Genomic DNA, 20,056 nt, shown 5'->3' with positions numbered 1-20,056 from the left:
GCGACACAGCACTAAAGATGTCGTCTTTCTTACTCCTCTCCAAAGTAGCCAAATATAAGCAATTATTTGCTGATATTATAACTACTTTTGCAAATGCCAGATTAAACCATGAATGTTCCATACTGTCTTTATATTGCTCTTTAAAGCTATTGTGCCAGTGTGTGTGGAGGTAAAATGACTTGCTGAATATATTTTCAGGATCAGTAACACTTTTGTTTTCTTCTAGGTACCTATGCATTTTATTTACCTTGTGCTTGCTTTATGGAGTAGAGAAGAAGAAACCTGATGCACACTCATAGCAATAATTACCTTTAAAAATAATTTATATCTTAGCTTATTAGAGAATAATTATGTTCTAATAATTACCTAAAAAGAAGTCCACAGATAACTATAATATGCAACACTGCAATAGTTCTAAATTATTACTATAAGGAAATGTGAAATGTATTGCTATCATGTCATATTTCTGTAGGACTCGGGCAGCTCCCTGTGGTAGAGCTTGTAGAACAGGCCTGTGTAGACAGCTGGGAACTCCCTCATGGTTATGTCAATCCTATCAAACCCTTCCCGGTACCCGAACAGTAAGAGCTTGGCCACGTTGCTGGTGATGGGTGTGGCGTTTTCCGTCCTGGCCAGCTCCTCCAGGTCCATCCACTCGCACCGGAGGCACTCGTGCTGGCAGAAGCTGATGCGGAAGGAGGAGGGCTCCATGCGGCAGATGATGTACATGTCCGACTTCCCGAAGGCTCCAGGGTGCTTGTGTTGCTGCCTGATGCTTAGGATGGACTTGAACTCTGACTTGATGCCAGTCTCTTCAAAAACCTCTCGAACTGCTGTGTCTCCTGGGTGGAAAGAGCAATCCTTACAATACATCTGAGAGTAACTTAGCGTTCCTTAAACCTTTTGGAAAGGTGGAAAGCCTCTTACTCAGCATGTTCTCTATTCTGCTTCATAAGAATGTAGGTCTGTTTTTCCAAGACAAGGATAAGCTAATTTTTTGATTCCCAAAGAACAGTAATTGCTGTGTGCCTTTCCTGTGTGTATCCTACAGAATTACTTTGGTAATGCTGTGCAGGGTGTGGTTTGTAATGGACACTGATGGCTGCTGGCTCCACTGAGCCGTTAACCTAAGACAGCACTGCAGTGTTCTTTGCAGTCCTTTGGATCGCCATCCCTCTCCTTGCCCCTGCCCAGTCTCGGGTGCAGACCCTGTGCAGCTGCACCTGTACTGATTGATGTCAGATCTCTGCACCTGATCAGTTTCACTGCACTCACCCCCAGGGGTAACAAAATGGATAAAACTTTTCAGAAAGTGAAAGTTGGTGCTTGGTCCTTTTCAAGATGTACCGTAACAGTAAGGTGACGTTTCAAATATGCCACAGCACCAGTGCAGCACAGAGCTTGCCCTTGCAAGAAACATGCTGCAAACATGCTGCATCTGTGCTGCATGTGTGCATTCTGTGTGCCCCAGCCAGAGTGAGACCAGTGCTAACATTCCTCACCACAAACGCAGCAGGAACCTTAAGGGTCTACAAGGTCTGTGTGCTCCAATTACAGCCAGAGAACCACCCATCCATCCAGAACTCCTCCAGAGAGATTTTCCTTTCAGTAACACATTGAAGAGTCCCTAAGAAGTTTTTTAATATTCCACTGATTTCCCCAAAGTCTGCAGTTTCCTTGTAGTCAAATCCTACTTGCCTGGGGGTAAGTACTGGTAGGTTAAAGCTGGCTTTTCCCAAATTAATGTAACCTCCTGGTCATCTCTGGTTTGAGTGGTCAATGTACAGAACTGCTGTGCAATGTTACCTGCTCCTGTTAGTTCATTTTCAGTAAGGAATGTGTGCTGGCTTGCTTCCAAAAGCAAATGCATTTGAAAAGACTCGTTGTGATTCACCATCCTGTGGAAGCTTGCATCTTGCCATGTCAGAGGGGAACAAAGCAGATGTTTCAGGGGTAGTTTCAGGTATGGGAAACAGTAACTCCCTGTAACAGGTGGTTTTGTTAGTGGACAAGGGGCTACAGAAGTGACCTTGAGATTGTGAGGAATGCTGAGGCAGGCTGTGGCTAAGAAAATTGCAGTAATGATGGATTTCATTTAAGCTTTGAGCTTTGCTTTTAGATGAAGCGCCATTTCTGTTTCCCTTTTATTTAAATGTGTGTATATATATAAATAACTAATGACAATTCAATTAGAAGAAACACTAGGGCTGGAGTTTCAGAAATAGTCAGATACAAAAATGTGTGCACTTCGCTTCATCTGCATTATGAAACTATTGGTGTCACTTGCATGAGTCAGTTTGCACTCATTTAAGTAGGCAGCCAAGCATGTTGTCACTTCATGTAACCAAAGGATTTTAAGCAATGTAATTGCAATTTTTAATTGTAATTTAAAATTTAGTCCCTTGTATGACTTGTGTTTTTAAGGTTTGATGTAAGAATGAAAAAGGAAAATTAGGCTTTATTATATTTTATGCTTGACTAATTTATATCTTCTTGTAATGTAAGATGTGATGCAGAGAATCGTAGCTTTTATTATTCTGTAGTTTAGAAGTGGCAGGAGGGAAGCTGTAAGACACTTTTCTCCTGTGTGGTTTTCAGTCCAGGCTCCAGCCAAAATGTCACCTGTTAAGTGAGGGATGGCTGCTGTTGTACTCAGTAGCAGTATCACTCTGGGGAGTCCCACTGGAGAATGCCAGTGCTGGTCATTTGTTGCTCCCTTGAGTGCAAAAATCCTGCTGCTGCTGGCACTAGAAGTGAGAAGGAGCCTGGCTAGACAACAGCCATGGCATTTGTGTTTCTTTTGAAAACATGGATCCATTTCACCTTTTTACATTACATTGTCCAGCAAATATTTTGGATTTCCATCACCAGGTTTGACAGAAAGACTTAAAACATGACTCATGAGTTATGAAAACTAAACTCGGCCATATCCTGACAACCAGCAACCTTCTCCATGTATAGAAATAATAACTGGAATACAACCCTACCACACAGTGTTGTAGGGAGTCTGCTAAAACAGTAGGTATTTCTAAGGTGTGGAGCAGTCAGGAAGCCTGGGCTCGACACCCAGCTTAAGAAGTCATGAGCTTATGGATCATGATTTTAAGGGCTGAGATACAAGGAGAAAAAACCCAGATTTTCTCTCTTTATAAACACCCTTGTTCATTTACCCGTGAAGATAAACTGCAGCAATGTTCATCAGCTGTGCTATGTTGGGAGAGAAGTGAGAAGATTCCTCAAACCAGCATTGTTTCCTACCACAGGAGTGCTTCCTGTCCCTGTTGGGAGTAGGTACCCACAAGACTGAGGCTCTGCACTTCACCCTGGCCCTGCGCCCAGGAGCTTTTGGTCCAAACTAATCAAGTGAAGGAGGTGGAAGGAAGCAAGTGCATGTACTGGAATGGAAATTTTTGCTCAGTCAATCCCTGAGGTCACTGCCCTGGATTCCAGCGTGAGCCGAGAGCTCCCTGTTTCAGTTTTATTTGGGCTATATGTGGATTACCTTAATCCTCTGCACTTCTGGCTCATGTTGTAGCATATCTGACCAGCCTACAAAAAATTAGCTGGCCTCAAGCACTCATTTAAAAGAAAGTGTGAAAAAGAGTAAATGCTACAAACACAAAACTTCTTTGTCCTGAACATGCTACCCTACTACCATTAGGGTCCCAGGATTGTGTCACTCCATCTATTCACCATTAATTCAAGGAAACAATCCATCACAGGAGCAATGTGGGTCATGCTGTATTTCAGTGGTGTTCATGTCTCTATAGTTCAGCTGATGGCTGACCTGTTGTCATAGAACTTACCAATGTCTTCTCCTGGATTAGACAGACCTCCTGGAAATTTCCATGCGTTTATAGTCTGTATTGGAGGAAAAGTCCATTAATGAAGTAGTCAGCCTGTGCTGCACTCTTTAATACAAAGGACACAATTAACACATAACTTTTTTTTTGGTTGAAGTTGCAGTATTGTTATTTACAAATATCAGTAAGTAGGAACTTGTTTGTTCCTGCTGACAGGATGATTAGAGACAGCTACAGTCTGTAAGAACTATGGGAACAAAACACCTACTGATTGAAAATACAAACTGTCTAACAGTCATTAGACAATGTTGCTGCTAGATAGAGTAGTTGAATATTTTTTAAAAAGCTGCTATAGACTATATAATCTTATATTTAATCACTAATATATTCCACTTCTATTGTTTTGGCTTTTAAAAAATGTATATATATTTAATCTTACAAACAGGTATTATGATTGTACTGTTCTATACTGCACTGGCTTTAAGATGTTTCTGTGTGTCTGTAATGATCATTTAGTGTAACCTGTCATTTCCATGGAATACGAGAAATTAGGGCTTGTGTGTGATTTATGTAGAGAAACATTTATTGACTTGCAATAAAGTTCAGTATTAAAACGTGAAGTGCAGGCTTGGTGTTGTTACTCACACTGCTAGAGGAGTCCCAGTCCCTGCACCTCTGGCAAAAGCACAAAGATTCGTAGGCTTTACCTTTACTTCTATGTACTTTGTATTTCTCTCCTTGTTAAAAGTTTATGTAGGAAGAAGTTGCCCTTCTCCTAGAAATAAATGCAGTAAAGAGGCTCACTGGTCCAAAAAAACCTTTTTTTGTCTGTGCAGCATAGCAGGGAAGCTGTGTGCTTTCCAGTGATTTGAAACCCTAATGACTACATTGGAAAATTATTTTTTTTTCCTGGGCATTCTTAAAGGGCTTGGATGGGAATTTAATAGATTAAAAATAGTGCAGATGGAAAATACATATATTTGTCTACTGGGTTTCAGATTTACAGATTTACTTTTAGTTCCTGGAAATCTTTGTGTGCTGTGGAATTGTCCTGTCACAATTAAACCCAAACAGCTCTTAAAATTCCAACAGCTGTTAATTTTTTTTTTACTCTGATATCTGTTCAAGATATTTACTAAAAGGTAAGCATGCACATTTATATTTTTGTGTTTAAAAGGGTAAGTGAATGTTGTGTTTGTAATGTTTACAGCGTGCTGTTCTGTCCCTGGAGACTCTCTGGAGCTGGAACCACTTTTGGAGTCTACAGCATGAGAGGTAGGTTTATGCTTTAATTGGTAATTGCTGAATGAAAGCCTGAAAGTCCTCGTAAAGCCAAGTCCTTGACATTTTATTTATTGTAAGTAAAAATATGACATACAAAAATGAAAAATAAACATCTTTAGTTACAGGAAACAAGTTCAGAGGAAGAGAAATACGCTTGTCTTTTGTGTTAGAAACTCATCATATGGTATGACTGAACCTGCCAATGAAAGCACGCTTTCACTGAAGTTCATTAACTGTGTTGTAGGTCCTAATGAACTGATGTTTTGGGTCCTGAGGAGAAAAGTCTTAGTAGCTATTTCAGGAAAGACAGGAGAATGCAGCCAGTGGGATTCCAGCACAGTTTTAACTGCATAAAATGAAAAAGATGCATCCAAGTGTATTTCAGTCCACCTAGCTAAGCTCTTAGAGAGTTAATTAATGCAGTTTTAATGAAACACTTAAACCTGCAAATGAAAGCGTAATGGAGGCTAAACATCTCTTGAGTGGAGTAGCACAGGCAGCTGCCAGTGAGCCTGGGAGCTTTCTGCAGCAGCAGAGTTAAAACCGGGCTCAGTCTGATAGGGGCAGGCAGACATGTCAGTGATGGATGCTTGGTGACCTCAAGCCACATCACACGAGCCACCCTCACCACAGCACTGCTCTGGTCTGGCATCCTGTGCAGGGAGGGCCGGTGCTTCCACGTGTGAGGAATTAAAGATCTTTACACCTGCTGGACCAAGGTGGTCTCCAGGTCATGGCCAACTGTGCTACTGCTTGTTTAAAGCCACAGATATGCCTGGAATTTTGGAAACCAAACCAAATCAAAATCCTTCTCTCAAAATCCGTTTCAAGCTGTGGGGATTTTCCAGAAGTCTGCATGGATCCAAACACAAGATCAGGGACTCCTGGGTCAGTTACAGGAGAAAACAGAAAACTCAAAACAGGAAGGAAACTTAGTTCTGCTGAATCAATCTGCAGTTATAATTTATAACAAAGCTGTTGATTTTTAGAGTTGGGGTTTTTTTCCCCTTAATATGGAATTCAGCAATCTGTTGCAAGATGTGTTTAAGATACTGGTAAAAAGAAGTAACTTAACTATTACAATTTTGGACTGTAATAAAAATAAAATATATTTTGTTTTATGTTACAGAATAGGCTTATCTAAATTAACTTCTCTATTTTATAATCCTGTAACAAACTTACCTTATTTCTGTCTTGTACGACCAACACCTTTCCAGTGCTTTCATCTAGAACAGCACCTGGTATAGAAAGAATATTGAAAAAGAGAAAGTGTTGGACAATGTCACTCAATCCTAACAATCAAAATTTAACATGTTTTGCTAATGTACAGTTGGCAACGTTTGTATGGATGAATCACAAAGTGGTTCATCAGTGGAAAATGGATGCACAATAAAATATCTCAAAAAGGTTAAATATCCTGTAGAAAAATTCAAAATTGGCAGTACCAAGATAAATAATAGCAGCTTTTAAGTTCCAGATTAGACAAGAAATGAAAATAAAAACTTGCTTGTGTTAGTATCAGAACTAAAGAATGCAAGATCAAGAGGTTACCCAAACAATGTGGCAAAGCTGCTCGCTTCAGGAGAGACGGGCCTGTAATCTTCCTCAAATAACAGAGAATTTTCCAGTGACTCTGGCTGAGAAGCCACCCTTAAGGGGGATGAATTTTTCTTCAGTGAAATTAATGACACAGCCCCCACCTGCTGTAGTGAAGATCTGAGTGGTTTTGGGATAATAACACACCAGGTTTAGTACTCTGGGCTGACTGTACAGATAATGTTCAGCCGTGTGACTATCTCTGAACTCGCACTACCCAGCTAACAACTCACGACAGGAACTGCACCATAATCTGAGTCAACTTCTTAATCAAACAGTGTTGCTTCCAAGTGGAAAAGTGACACTTTCACTTCATGAAAAATCCTGTCGGACTGAGAAGTGCAGCTTTTCCTTATGTCCTCATGCTCAGCCCATGACTTTCTCCCGCAGATTACAAGTTTTCCTGCTTTCTGGAACCCAAGTGCTTTCATGTTTAATTATGTCATACTCGCTGGTCATACTTTAAAAATGTCTTTCCCTTACAACAGGTATTTTTCTCAGATTTTAAAGAGCGCTGTGGTGAGCAGGACGAGCTGTGGTGCAACTTTACCAGGATCTTTTCCACATCAGTCATGCATGGCTTTCAAATTAGAGGTTAACGGTAACAAAATGCTCACGTCATTTTACAGCAGGAGGAGGAGGATACAGGCACGTCTGTGATGACATGTGCATTTAAAATGCTATGGGGAACTATACCCACAGGAAGGAATTGTTAAGGAGTGAGTGTCCAGCTAAAAACATCCTGTTTTTAATAATACATGGCAGAGTTATGTGTAGGAGGATAGTTCAAAGACCAGTCTTCCTTCAAGATATGTCAAAGGACATGCTTTAAGAGGGTAGTCACATATCTGCCTCCCTGTGGCCTGTGACTTTATGATTTAATTCCTCCTGTAAATACTTAGCAGTGTCCAAGTTTAACTACTGTAATGATTAAAAGAGGCAACAAAATGAAACCAGGAGGAACTTTGTTATTAGATTTGTTTTCTAGAAAAGCCATTCCTCAGCCAAAGGTTTGCTGAGACCAGGGAGGGCTGGTGCAGGCAGGAAACTGCTGCTTGAATCAAACAGAAAGTGTTTGCTTTCCTCTGTTCCCCTGAAATTGAAGCCTGTGAAAGTAATTTTTGGCAGTGAAATTCCCAGGGAGGTGATCAGAATCTCGGCTAGGGGATACCTAAATCCAGAGCAAGAAGGAAGAAAACACAGTAACAGCAATTGCTGCCTGGTCTCGTGTTCCCTTGCTGGGCCACACCTGGTTGGCATCAGCGAGATTACAGTTTGACCACCCTGAATTGTGGTTTTTAAAACTCCCTCCTGCTACAAATGTGGTACCTGGAGCTTTAAATCATCCAATGCCAGGATGACTTTCTGGGAAGGTTTGTACTTGAAATTCAACCAAGTAATCACTATTACAATACCACTTGGTTGAGAATGTTCTCTTTTGGGGAACAGGCAAGAAAAGCATTTAAAAAATAATAATCCCTTAGATAACTCCAGATAATGAGTAACGGAGGAGAAAAATATCCTTATCCTACCTGTTTTATTTATGATTGATGTAAAAATGCATACAGAGATGTTCAGTGTTGAGAAGCACTTGTCAACCACAGAATGAGTGCACATACCACTGCCTGCACTGTAAGCACCAGCAGACAGGAGCGGGTATTTGTAAAACAACTTGGGAACTACTTTTAAGTCACTTTTTGTAAATGGCTTATCAAACCTATCCACCTCCATCTCCCTGTGCAGTTTCACAGTAACGCAGCTGCTCACTTTAGGTTTCCTTAAGTACCAGGACTGGCCAAGGCTGATGATCCTATGTGTGTAGGCTCTCCTTCCTGGAGTCCTTCAGCTCCAAGGACTTTGTGGATTAAGGTGGTAGCAATGCAAATAACAGCTGTGTTGTAAGGCTTGTAGACCATGTGAGGGGGAAATAAATGCCTTTCACTTTTCCTCCTCTCCTTTTACTTTCCTTCCTCAGCTTGTCCTCTCATCCCATTGTTGCATATTTACGAACATGTCATATTTACAAACATGTCACTTTCTGGATGGCAGGCCACATCCTCCTCAGAGGTGGAGCATTTTGGAAATGCTTTTTAAAAACACGTTAATCACTTCATACATCAGAGACTCCTCTGTATCTTTACACATGTGGAAAATCCTGCTGCCTCCAAACAGATGTAGTAACTTAGCTGGAAGACACATCACACATTCCACTATTTCTGAACAATAATGGCCAAACCCAGTGAGTAACATTTGCTACTCTCTGCTTGGCCACTCTGATCCAGACTGGTAAAACATGACCTGACCCCGCTTATTCACACCTTTGTCATCACTTGGCTGCATGGTCCTGAGGCACAAGCCCTGGCTGTGCTGCGTTTGCCGTGTGGGAAACTCCAGACAGGAGGAAAAGCAGCTGCTGGTCTACTTGGCAATGAGACTCACTACCTGCTCCCTGTTCCCGTGCTGGCTTCCTGCTGGCCAGCCAACCACTCTCCACATCTCTGCTTTCCATTTCAGGATGCTCACAGGACTCACTCCTGCATTTCACTGACTGGCCACAGCTTTGAGACAGAGAGTCTCACCAGAAAATTGCTTTTATTTACTGCAGACATGCTCTAAAATACTTTTGGGTTAGGGAATAAAGAAAGCCTTGTGTTTGACCCCCTCCCCAATATCCATATTTAAATACTTTAATATTTAAATAAAATGAATTAAAAATAGAATGGAGCCTTTCCCCTGTCCAGGGTCTACCTCCTAAAGTCGAAAGATAATGGAATAAATCTACCAGGTTGTATCCATACTGCTTAGTATATTTTTGAGATGTGTTCCAGATCCACTGACAGTGAGTAAAACAAAGGACAAAAAAACCCCCACACAGCAGTCATTTCACATTTACCTGCCTAGAACGCTCTCCTGAAGTATTTATGTCCTTTGAAGAAAATCCCAATAATGACTAAAAGTGTACAGGTTCGAAAAATGGTAGCAAAGAACACATACATTATATGTTGTGCAATTTTAAAATCCATACAAGAAATTAGGAAATCTGTATACCTGCGCTTACCAAAGTTTTCTTTAAGGTTTTTTCCTACTTACAAAGTGTTTTGAAGCACAGCTGCAAATTATGCTCTGAAAATCTATCTTTAAATATTTGTGAGTCTTTCAGAGTTAGGATTTTTCTTATAGCTCTTTCTGCTGCCCACCAGGGTCACAACTCATCTTTTATGTGATTTCCTTTCAAGCAGCACTTTCAGCTGCACAAGTTCAATTCAGAAAACCTCTCTTTCACTTAAGCACCGGGTTACTCCTGGTGAGGAAGCCTTCTCGAGGAGAATGCACTGTCCCACTCCAGTTTAATGCCACATACTTTAATGGTGAGGTTTCCACACCTCAGGAAAACATGCTCCAACATGTCCATTGACAAACTCCAAGGCTGCCTTCAGCATCCACCCGCCCTCTGCTGGCCTGGGAACCGAAGGCTCCCGCTGCTGATGGCAGCAGCAGTGCTTTGTAATTCAAGGGGTTTTTTCCCTCCAAGCTTCCTTTTGCCTGACCTGCTGCTACACAGAACAAACCACCTTTTGTGAGCTCTTCCTAACTAGATTTTTCTAATTTCTGTTTATGGGCTTTAACACCACTTTGTGGAGAAATAACACCCCACGGAGACCCTGCAAGCCAAGGACAAACAAGCCAGGGCTGCAGCTGGAGAGATGTGCTCTCCCCAGCCTCGGAATTTCTGTGTGTTAATGTAACCCCTAACCAGTACATGAGGGGTCCAAACCAGTCTCCAATTACAGATAACTGAGTGATGGGATGGGTAATGGCTTATCTGTGGAACTCTGCTGAGTGAGAGAACAAAACCACTGGAATTTGGTGAAGCCAACTTCAAGATGACTGTATTTTTGGCTCATCATCAGTCCCTTGTGCAGTGCTGTATGAAAAAAGAAAAAAGGGGAAACTGTCTTGCTCCTTGGAAATTTTCTGTTATGGACCAACTTTCTAGCTGGTTGTGGGAGGTCTACATGGATAAGAGTATGATGTTTGTGGGCAGTTTTTTTTGTAAAATACATGTTTGGATTAAAGATTTCTAGGCACAGCTTAGATCAGCTTTCAGACCATTGCAATTCAGGCTAATAGATGCTTCCTGAACAATCCCTGTTGGGTCAAGTTTTCCCCATTTACAGACATTAACTTGAACACAGTTTAGACAGATATACATATTAAGCACACAGAGCAGAGAACTGCTTTTTTTCTCTATGCTGGTGGCTGCTTTTTCATTCCAAAATGCAGTAGCCAGCTGGTTTCCATGTGCTGGTTGTACAGAGGAACAATTCCTACTGAAGGAGCTCCTAAGGGCTCCTTCAAGGCTTTCTGTGGCTGCAGCCACTCCTGTAACTCACCTGCAACCCCCAGCTGGTGTGTGGCGAACCCTGGCAGCCTGCTGGGCCCCTCACCCAGCCACAGTGTCAGGGTGGACGAGCCCTGCTCAGCGTGGTGGAAAGCAAAGCCTTGGGAAGCAGCCACTGCCACAAGGCTGCTCTGGAGGATGGGGACATGGAGCCAGACAGCAACACGGCCTTCATCCCGCCACTGAGACACGGACTCTGCAAGAGAGGGAGGTGAGGAGGGTCAGGGACCCCTTTGCCCTTGGTCTGTGCTGCTTTAAACTTTACCACACACTATAGCTGTTGGTAATGTGCAAAAATCTGTATTTTCACGTCATTTACCACAGGGTAAAACCATTGTTGTGAGAAACTCACCAGCAGTCTGAGAGGCTGCCAGGCTGACATTTTATATGGTACAACTGGGTGTTCATGTGCAAGATGACGGCTTTTACATTTGGGGTCTGCCATGAGAAACAGGGGAACTACTCTTCTGGAGTGCTGTGTCCAGTTCTGGGCTCCTGAGTACAAGGAAGATAAGGAACTACTGGAGTGGGTCCAGTGGAGGCCACAAAAAGGATGAGGGGTCTGGACCATCTCTCTGTGAGGAAAGACTGTGGGAGCTGGACCTGTTCAGTCTGAAGATGAGTCTCAGATGGGACTTCATCAATCCATCCAAATACCTCAAAGGTGGGTGCCAAGAGAATGATGCCAGACTCTTTTCGGTGGTGCCCACTGACGGCACAAGGAGCAATGCCCATAAACTGAAAACACCTGAAGTTTCACCTCAACGGGAGGAAGAATACCTTCACACTGAGAGGCAAAGCACTGGAACAGGCTGCCCAGTGGGGGCGCGCACTCTCCTTCTCTGGAGACATTCCAAACCCACCTGCCGTGGCTTGTCACTCCTGTGTCACCTGCTCCGGGAGATCGGACTGGATGATCTCCAGAAGTCCCTTCCAACCCTAACTACGTTACTGTTCCGTGAACCACCTCAGTTCCCTCCCGCCGGCGCCCTTCCCCTCCCGGCCGCGGCTCCGACTCCGTGAGGGGAAGGCGGCGGCTCAGGGCGCCCCCTGGCGGGCCCCCCGCCCGCCCCGGGACCCGGGACCCCCGCCCGGCACTTGCCCCGCAGCCACCGCCCGAAGGCGGCCCGCTCCAGCCGCGGGGAGCCGCGCAGCTCGCCCAGGTCCACGCTCACACCCCCGAACTTGTCCGTCCTCGCCCGCAGCCCCGCCAGGGCCGCCCAGCCCCGCGCCCTCAGCAGCCCCCGCCACGGGCCCGCCATGGCGCTGAGCGGGGCGGGGAGCGGCCGCCCCCGGGGCGGTGCCGGCCTCTGCTCCGGAACAGCTCCGCGCCGGCCGCCGGCAGCATGTCTGCCTCCTCTTCCAGAAGGAGGAGCAAGGGGCGCCCGGCCGCTGGCGGTGGCTCCCCGCGGGATGCTCCCCTCGGAGCTGCCGCGGGCGGGCCGCTGGAGCTGCGTGTCGCCGACGCCGTGGAGGCAGGTACGCTGTGAGGGAGGCGGCGACGAGCAGCCCCGGCCCCGCTGCCTCAGCCCGGCGCGCTGAGGGCGCCTCGTTTGAATCTGAGTCCCTGCCCAGCCACTCTCCCGGCGCCTCAGGAAGGCGGGAGCGGGAGATCTCTCGCTCCAGGCCCCCATGAAATCTGTTTTTACCCCCGCGGTAGCGAAATCGCGGTGGTACCGAGCGGCAGCGTGGGACTGCCCGCGTTGCCAGCCCCTCACGGCGGCACCCCCTCACGGCGGTCCGCGCGCTGCCAGGGCTGGCGGGGCTGTGCGCGAAACCCCGGGGTTACTGAGGGGAAAGGGAGAAAAAATAATAATTTTTTTTTTCTCTCCCGAAAACTTTAGGAGATGACAAAGTCCCGAAGATGCTGCGTAGAGCGCTGGCGCAGCTGTCGCTGAGCAGCATGAAATCTGCGGATCTTTGCATAGGGAGGCCGGCCCTGCTCACCTCTGCTGGTGGGCGGCAGGAGGTGAGACCCTTTCTTGAGCCTGTAAGTGCTTTTCCCGTGCTGTTAGCCTGTTCCTGTTGTATTCAATGGAACCAGCATGGATCATGCATTGAGAAAGATGGTGAATGTGCTCTTCCATGTTTTCTGCACTGTAGTTGCATCTGTATTCTCTATGTTGGAAAAAATCCATGCAGCTGATTTTTTTTCCTATAAATTTATAAGTCATGTGTGAGTAAATGGGTTACATATTATATCTTGCATGAGCAGACACATCTATTTTACTTGCAAATAAAGTGTATAGTTATTTGCTAACCTATTTTTCACTGATGTGTAGCTTTTTCTAATTAGCACAGTGTATGCTTTTGAGTCATCTCCAGAATATATAGAGAGTCATTGTGGAATTTTTTATTACATTTGTAGGCAAAATATAACCCCTTCAATTTTGCAAGTGTCTTAGATCAAATCTTAATATCTCAGTGCCCCCTGTGTCTTGCTCACTGGAAGCAGGTTTTAATGTAATCCTTCATATTAACCTTGACTGGAAATGAGAGAGGCAAGACCTCAACTAACAGGCGTTTGCTTGAAAACTCTTCCTAGGTCTGTACTGCTTGGCCCACCACAGGCTTCCCAGGGGGGAAAATTGGGCTGGTTGAAACCACTCAGAAGAACCTGAAAGTAAATCCAGGTGATGCCATCACTGTGCAGCCTGTGACGGGTGCAGTCATCCAGGCAGAGGAAATCGATGTGAAGTTGAGGTATGGAACCTGTTATAACCTTATTGAGGTTTTTATTCAACCAGTTCCCTTCAAAATTTTGTCATTCTCTTACATTTCACAGAGTTGGCATTGGGATCGTTGTAGAGTCTGATTAACATAAATTACTAAAAATACATTGAAGTCCTATTGCTCAAGTACTTCCTAGGTTTCTAGATGCTTTGCAGGTGTATTTCATTCTCTGCAAATTAAACACCTCTGGGTAGTGCTTGTATGCATAATTTAGCTTTTCCTCCACTTAAAAGAATCAGTCCCCAACTCCAGACCCCAGCAGCATATAACCATGTGTTAGCTCATCAAGAAAGGCTGTGATATATTAAGAAGTGTCCTCTAAATTACCTTAATACACCTGTTTTCCATCAAGCTGCTTTCTTGGTCTCTGAAATCGAGAGGCAGCTTTCACTGGCGGGCTTAGGGCTCCCCCCGTTGCTCACGCTTGGAGTTGCAGCAGCTGCATCTGCTGTGAGTGCCCCCGGTGCCGCTGCTTTTCAGCCTCCTGCAGCTGCGTGAGTGCTTGCAGAGGTTGTGGACTTCCTTCTGCAAAGTGGGGGTGAACTGAGTCTTAGCTCTGAGCTAACTAAACGACTGGAAAATGCTTTGTGGAAAAGCTTGGGGTGTTTTTATAGTGGATGTGCAAGTGCTCAGGGCGCTGTTTTAGTCAGTAGAAGTTGTGTATGTGTGTTTGCAAGGCTGAAAGAGACCTGCCTGATTAAATTCTAATACTAATTACTCAGTACCTGTAACATTGATTAGCATTCCTGGACAGCTAAGATGCCCGTGCTGTCTGTTTGTGATCCTAAGAAATGAAAAATACAACTTAGGATTTTGTAAATTACAACGTTTTGTTTGGCAAAACTAGATAAAATAGGTACACTTCTTTTGTTACTATGTGTCTAATACCTTCAGGGTTAAGTCCTTATGATATGATGACTGTGAAGTGCTGTGAACTGTCATTTTGGTTTTAAGTGCTTGGAAAACCAATTTTTTCCCTTCCTACCACAGGGACAAAGATGCCACTGTTAATGCTGAGGAAATGTCTGTCTGTCTGCTGAGAAACCTTGGTATGAGTTTTGCTGCTTCTCTTTTGACTCTTCAATTTTTGTAGCTCTAGATGCAAGAGCAAACATTTTCCTTTTGTGTTCTTAATCAAGGGCTTATGGCAAAATAGGGAATGTTACTTTGTTCACACTTTGTTCAGGGATCTGTCTTGGGCTAGCCAATTACATCATGTTGCAAATATCTAATTTGCATTAGTTGTGGTTCCATTTCTCCTGTCCATTGCTTGTATTGCTGGCTCAAGTTAGGAGTGTTCAATACCCACTGACAGCCTTCAGGCTGATTCTGCTGTGGGGCACTCCAGAGTTTACTTGCACTGTGAGGAAAAGAGTGCACTGCTGCACATTAGTAACAAGTTAAAGGATTGACATTAAGTTGAAATTCCAATCTCTGAGTCTGGTTTTTTTTATGTCGGTGGTAAATAAGTAAAGTTGCTCTTCATTGGGTGGTAGGTATACATAAGGAAGGCAAAAAAGCAAGGTAAGTTACTCAAGGTAGTGAATATAAAATTTTTACTTCCAACATTAATTCCAAAGTCCTCCCTTTGTTTAAAATTTTAGAAGATGAAATTAATCATGAGTTTAAGTCTAGGAGATTACTGGATAAACATTTGTCAGTATCATGTGTAGAGTCTGCTTGTGCACAAAAGGATCATTCAGAGAACCTGAAGTTACCTCATAATTACCTTTTATTATGTTAATTTATAGCACTTTCTAAGCTTCCTGATAAAGAATTATTCTGATGCAAGAATGTCTGAATGTTAATTGCTACCAAAGTAGATTGAAATAGTGTCATCTTTGTCTTTTTTTCTTCTTTAATCTTATAGATGGGAAAATAGTCCTGCCAGGAAACCTCTTGGCTTTCACTTACTATGGCAAACTTTGCAACATCGTGGTGATGAAAGTGAAGGGGACTGACGGCGCAGAGCTGCTTGCCCAGGGCAGCGCCATTCCCGGCGATTCCAATGAGCCAGACCTTGAGAGGTCTGATTTGGAGAGCAGTGCCTTAGACTTGTCCTTGCAGCTCGGCAGGATGGGCATTGGTGACAGTCCAGAGGTTGCCTCCATGAGCACCCCGAGCAAAGCCATGGATCCAGGCTCACCAGTCACCCCCAGCGCTCCAGACTCTGGGCACGGGGACAAAACCAGCAGGGGAGATGGTGCAGACCTCACCCAGGATCTGGAGCTGGCTGGGGAAGGCAGCACTGGGGGACTCCCACTAACTGGCAGAATCGGAGCAGTGAGCAATACAGATTGTTTTTACTTCATTTCCTCAAGAACTAAAATCAATTTTATTCAACCAAGGACCAGTGTAGCAGAGGATGGCGAGTGTCAGTCCCGGGTCACCTACGACATGATAGGAGGCTTAAGCAGCCAGCTCAGAACTATTAGAGAAACTGTTGAACTGCCCTTGAAGCAACCTGAACTGTTCAAGAGCTATGGTATGATGCCCGAGAGTTGGCTTTCTTCATTAACTTTCTTCTTTAACGTGACTTTTTTTTTTTATTTTTAAACACTACTCCAAGATTATGCATCAAATTTTATGTAACTGATCTGGTAAATTTGTGTGTCCAAACAATGTCAAACTGCTTTATAATTACACTCTGTGGATACTGTGAAGATGTTCTGGTCAGCTTGTGTGAAAAACAGTTGAGCAGGGAAGAAATGTGTGTCTGCGCCAAAATTCAGGCATGCACGAGCAGAATTTATAGCAAATAGGAAAGACTTCTGTACTTGGATGCTTGAAAGGGGCAGTTGTTTGTGTTGTCATGAGATTTTGTGTTGGTAGACTCAGTTAATAATATCTCTTAAATGGAGAAGAACTCAGATTAATTCTTCTGCTTTTTTATCACTGTGTGTTCCTGCAAAATTTTCAGGAAGTCTTTTGAGCTGTTTACTCAAACTGCTCAGTGTGTTCAGTGTGGAATTACGGGGTGGAAAACCAAATACAATTACTGTGGCCATACATAAAGTTATAGCTAATACATACAAAATCTCGGAGGATTTTTGTGACTCTGTGCTGTGTATTTATCACAAATGGCTGTGTACCTTGTTGAGGTGTGCATTGCTGTGAGACAGGGCTCTTTTACCTATAAATATTTCTTTACTCTCTTGTCTTGGAGGCCCTTTATTTCTCTCTGTGACTCTTCCCCCACACACGGGGGAGGTGATTTCAGTGGGGACAGTTTCCATAGCACACAGGTGGCTGTTTCCTGGCCATGATCCACAGGTGTCAGTGGGGTGGTGTGAGGCATCTCCATCACGAGTGGTCCAGCTCAATTTGGTCCAACCCCAGCATCACCATGTGGTTTTGTGGCAGCAGGATTTGCTTCAGCACGAGTGTTCTTCGTACCTAATCCCTGAAGCTTGGGCAGATTCTCTGCTAATCACGTGATGGATGATGATGTTTGCTCAGCAGTTACAATCCTTTAGCCCCCATCCAAACGTTGGCAGTCCTTGTCTGCTCATGGGCAGTGAGGCTGGAGCTGAGGTGGGCCTGTGGTTCCACAGCCCTGTGTCTTGCCAGTGTCAGAAACGCCACAGGAGGGAGCAGCACATGCTTTAATGGGCTGGTGTGAAGGAACCTGTCTATAGAGTTGCTTTTATTTTTTTTTATCCTTTGTCAGAGAGCAGATTTTTTTTTTCTTAGACTTTCTTATTAGTTTGGAAAATTTGGGCATGTGGCCTGCCCTTGAGGCATCATTCTCTGTCTGATTCCCTAACCCACCTGATGTTTCTTTGGTTGTGTTTCACCAGTGTCCTTTGTGCTGGTGAAACACAGTGCTCTGTAAAACATTTTTCTCTTGCTTTTTGCTTTCTAATTTTTCAACTGCTGGTTTTTTTTGTGCCCATTTAATTTGGCTTTGCTGGTCTTGAAGTTTCTTTGGTGGGCTCTTTACCTGGGATCACAGTTGTGTTTCATGCAGTTTACCTGTATTTTCTGTCCAGCTTCAATTGTACACAGCAGTACCTTGTTCTTCCGAAGTCCCTCTTGTTTCTGTCTCTTTGGCTCTTAACATGTGCCATTAAATAGGCAGATTCATCCTTTTAATGTGTGTTTTTCATCATCTTGCAAACATACTTAAATCAAGCCTCACAGCATTTCTAGAACTTTTTGGAGTGTTGAAGAGAAGTGGTTTTCTGATGTGGGAAATTTGTTATAATGACACTGTAAAAATCATTAATAACTTAAAGTGTATTAATGGATGTTACCTACTCACTTGAGTAATTTTCTTGAGAAAACTGGGAAGATTATAATGAACTCTGAAAAAGAGAATGATTTAAATAGGTGCTTTTTACACAGAGTCTTTTGGACTTTTAAAATACAGAATGTGTACGTATGTCCCGTTTAAGAGCGCTCATTTCCCTGAAAGCCTAATTCATCGTAATGACACGTCTGTTAAATGAATTAATGCTGAGGTCAAGTTATTCTTGGTAGTAACAGGGACAGTGAAATGTGCAAGTGCAGGCTGGGCCTGGCATTTATCACCAGTAACTTCTGTACTCTGTTTGCCTGCATGTGCTTGTCCCAAGGGATCCCTCCTCCTCGAGGAGTGCTGCTCTATGGCCCTCCAGGAACTGGGAAGACCATGATTGCCAAGGCCATCGCAAACGAGGTTGGCGCTCACGTTACTGTCATTAACGGCCCTGAAATCATAAGCAAGTAAGTCCCCCCACTTTATTTGCACTAATTCTGTAAGAATGGTAGCCCAAAATATACCCTGGCATCTATCCATTGTGGAGAGATGTAGTATTTGCTGTGGGTTACCTGCCCAAAAGAGTCAAAAACAAATGGGAAAGGGTCCTTTCAAGTAGGGCTTATGTTTCTAGTATTAAAAGAGATTTATTTGACTTGGCCAGGAAATTTGTGTAAGGCATGGACTGAATTAAATATGGGATTAAAACTGTATCTGCAGTTGCCTGTAGCTTACTTCTGCAATTAGAAGATGAACTTGTTTAAATCGTATTTTCAATTAAGGTGACACTGCACAGACTGATGTCTCCAGAGAAGTAATTTTTTTGGTTGTAGGTGAAAAAATATAGGTAAAATTGTTTCTAACACAGAAGAGAAGTAGTTCCCTTTATCTCTAATGATTCTAACTTTGCCTGTGCCCCATTTCACCTTAATTTCTGGTCCTTGTGGAAATAAAGGCAGTTGTAGATTTGCCTAGACTTCAGAACTTTGAAAGTCTGCGCTACGGCTTTTCATAACTCACAAGCAGTAATTTTCCAGGTTGCCTGGAAAAGACAAAAACGGCAAGACTTTTATTAAAATATTTTTATTCTCACAGGTTTTATGGAGAGTCTGAGGCGAGGTTACGTCAGATATTCGCTGAGGCTTCTCTCTGGTATGTTCCTTTGGAGAATTTTATTTGCAGTATCGGTTCCTGCCTTAGTGTTCTTAAAAGAAAAATGTTTCCAAGAAGCTTTGAGTTGTGACTTTTTTCATCCACTGCTTTTTAAAAGGAAATAAATTTGTTTATGTAGAGCTTAGCTAGGAGGAAAGCAGTCAAATTTTAGGATGCCTCTTAAATCCTTTTGGACACTGCCCTCTTTAAGGGGATGTTAGGGATGGTGCAGAATTGCTCGACCTGTGTCATTAGTGCATTGTGTGCTTATTTCAGCAGATGGAAGCATGAGCCAGGATCGAGCTTTTCCTCTAGTTTTTTATCTTTGGAAGCTAGCTCTAAATGAGTTGGTGTTGGTACTGGATATAGCATTCCTCTGGAGTAGGGTGGCATCTTGCCCAAGTTTGTAAGACCTGGCTAAGGCAGACTTTACACTTCCATGTGACTGCTCATTGTACATTAGCAAAAAATTATTGCATGCAGAAGGTATTAGTTGTCTAATATGTTATGAATTTTAGTTTTCTCTCTGAGTGGGATACTTGTTAGTTTTTGTAGGAACTGGATGTTTTCCATGAACAGCTTTCCCCTGCCTTAGTGTTTTAAATCTTCTTGAGCACCTTAACATTTTTTCCCTTTCTTTTTTTCCCCCTCAGTCGCCCCTCAATTATATTTATAGATGAGTTGGATGCCCTCTGTCCAAAGAGAGAAGGGGCTCAGAATGAAGTGGAAAAGAGAGTTGTTGCTTCACTGCTGACATTAATGGATGGCATTGGTTCAGTAAGTTGAATCTAATGGGACAATTAATATACATGGAGACTCCCTGAACAAAATAATATTGCTTCTACA

At 43.4% G+C, this 20,056-nt stretch overlaps 2 protein-coding genes across 2 annotated transcripts in view; one reads left to right on the top strand and one right to left on the bottom strand.

The window, feature by feature from the left end:
• Positions 1-20: 20 nt before the first annotated feature.
• NUDT6 (nudix hydrolase 6) lies at positions 21-12,373 on the bottom strand. Its single transcript, XM_039722463.1, has 5 exons — positions 12,188-12,373; positions 11,078-11,281; positions 6,270-6,325; positions 3,807-3,861; positions 21-842 (listed from the first exon to the last, which is right to left on the bottom strand). The coding sequence occupies exons 1-5, from the start codon at positions 12,345-12,347 to the stop codon at positions 454-456; spliced, it is 864 nt and encodes a 287-aa protein (XP_039578397.1). The 5' UTR covers positions 12,348-12,373; the 3' UTR covers positions 21-453.
• A 47-nt stretch (positions 12,374-12,420) lies between these two features.
• Positions 12,421-20,056, top strand: part of SPATA5 (spermatogenesis associated 5) — a 164,068-nt gene continuing 156,432 nt past the window's right edge. Inside the window, exons 1-8 of the mRNA XM_039722287.1 lie at positions 12,421-12,564; positions 12,930-13,054; positions 13,631-13,788; positions 14,809-14,867; positions 15,689-16,303; positions 18,396-18,525; positions 19,154-19,210; positions 19,864-19,987. Coding sequence (XP_039578221.1) covers positions 12,432-12,564; positions 12,930-13,054; positions 13,631-13,788; positions 14,809-14,867; positions 15,689-16,303; positions 18,396-18,525; positions 19,154-19,210; positions 19,864-19,987 — 1,401 coding nt within the window. The 5' untranslated portion in view covers positions 12,421-12,431. The remainder of the gene's footprint in view (positions 12,565-12,929; positions 13,055-13,630; positions 13,789-14,808; positions 14,868-15,688; positions 16,304-18,395; positions 18,526-19,153; positions 19,211-19,863; positions 19,988-20,056) is intronic.

Source organism: Passer montanus, unplaced genomic scaffold, assembly GCF_014805655.1.
Source record: "Passer montanus isolate IOZ18808 unplaced genomic scaffold, ASM1480565v1 scaffold108, whole genome shotgun sequence".
NCBI classification, from domain to species: Eukaryota; Metazoa; Chordata; class Aves; order Passeriformes; family Passeridae; genus Passer; species Passer montanus.
Note: the sequence above shows the minus strand (reverse complement) of the source record. Positions and strands in the feature narration are given on the sequence as shown.

What these genes read in the sequence shown, in the direction of transcription:
- NUDT6 (XM_039722463.1), bottom strand. Translation starts at nt 12,347, where the DNA reads ATGGCGGGCCCGTGGCGGGGGCTGCTGAGGGCGCGGGGCTGGGCGGCC. An exon ending in ACACCAGCTGGGGGTTGCAG is followed by an intron (nt 6,326 to 11,077) that starts GTGAGTTACAGG and finishes TTTCTATACCAG; the next exon opens with GTGCTGTTCTAGATGAAAGC. An exon ending in TAATCCAGGAGAAGACATTG is followed by an intron (nt 843 to 3,806) that starts GTAAGTTCTATG and finishes CTTTCCACCCAG; the next exon opens with GAGACACAGCAGTTCGAGAG.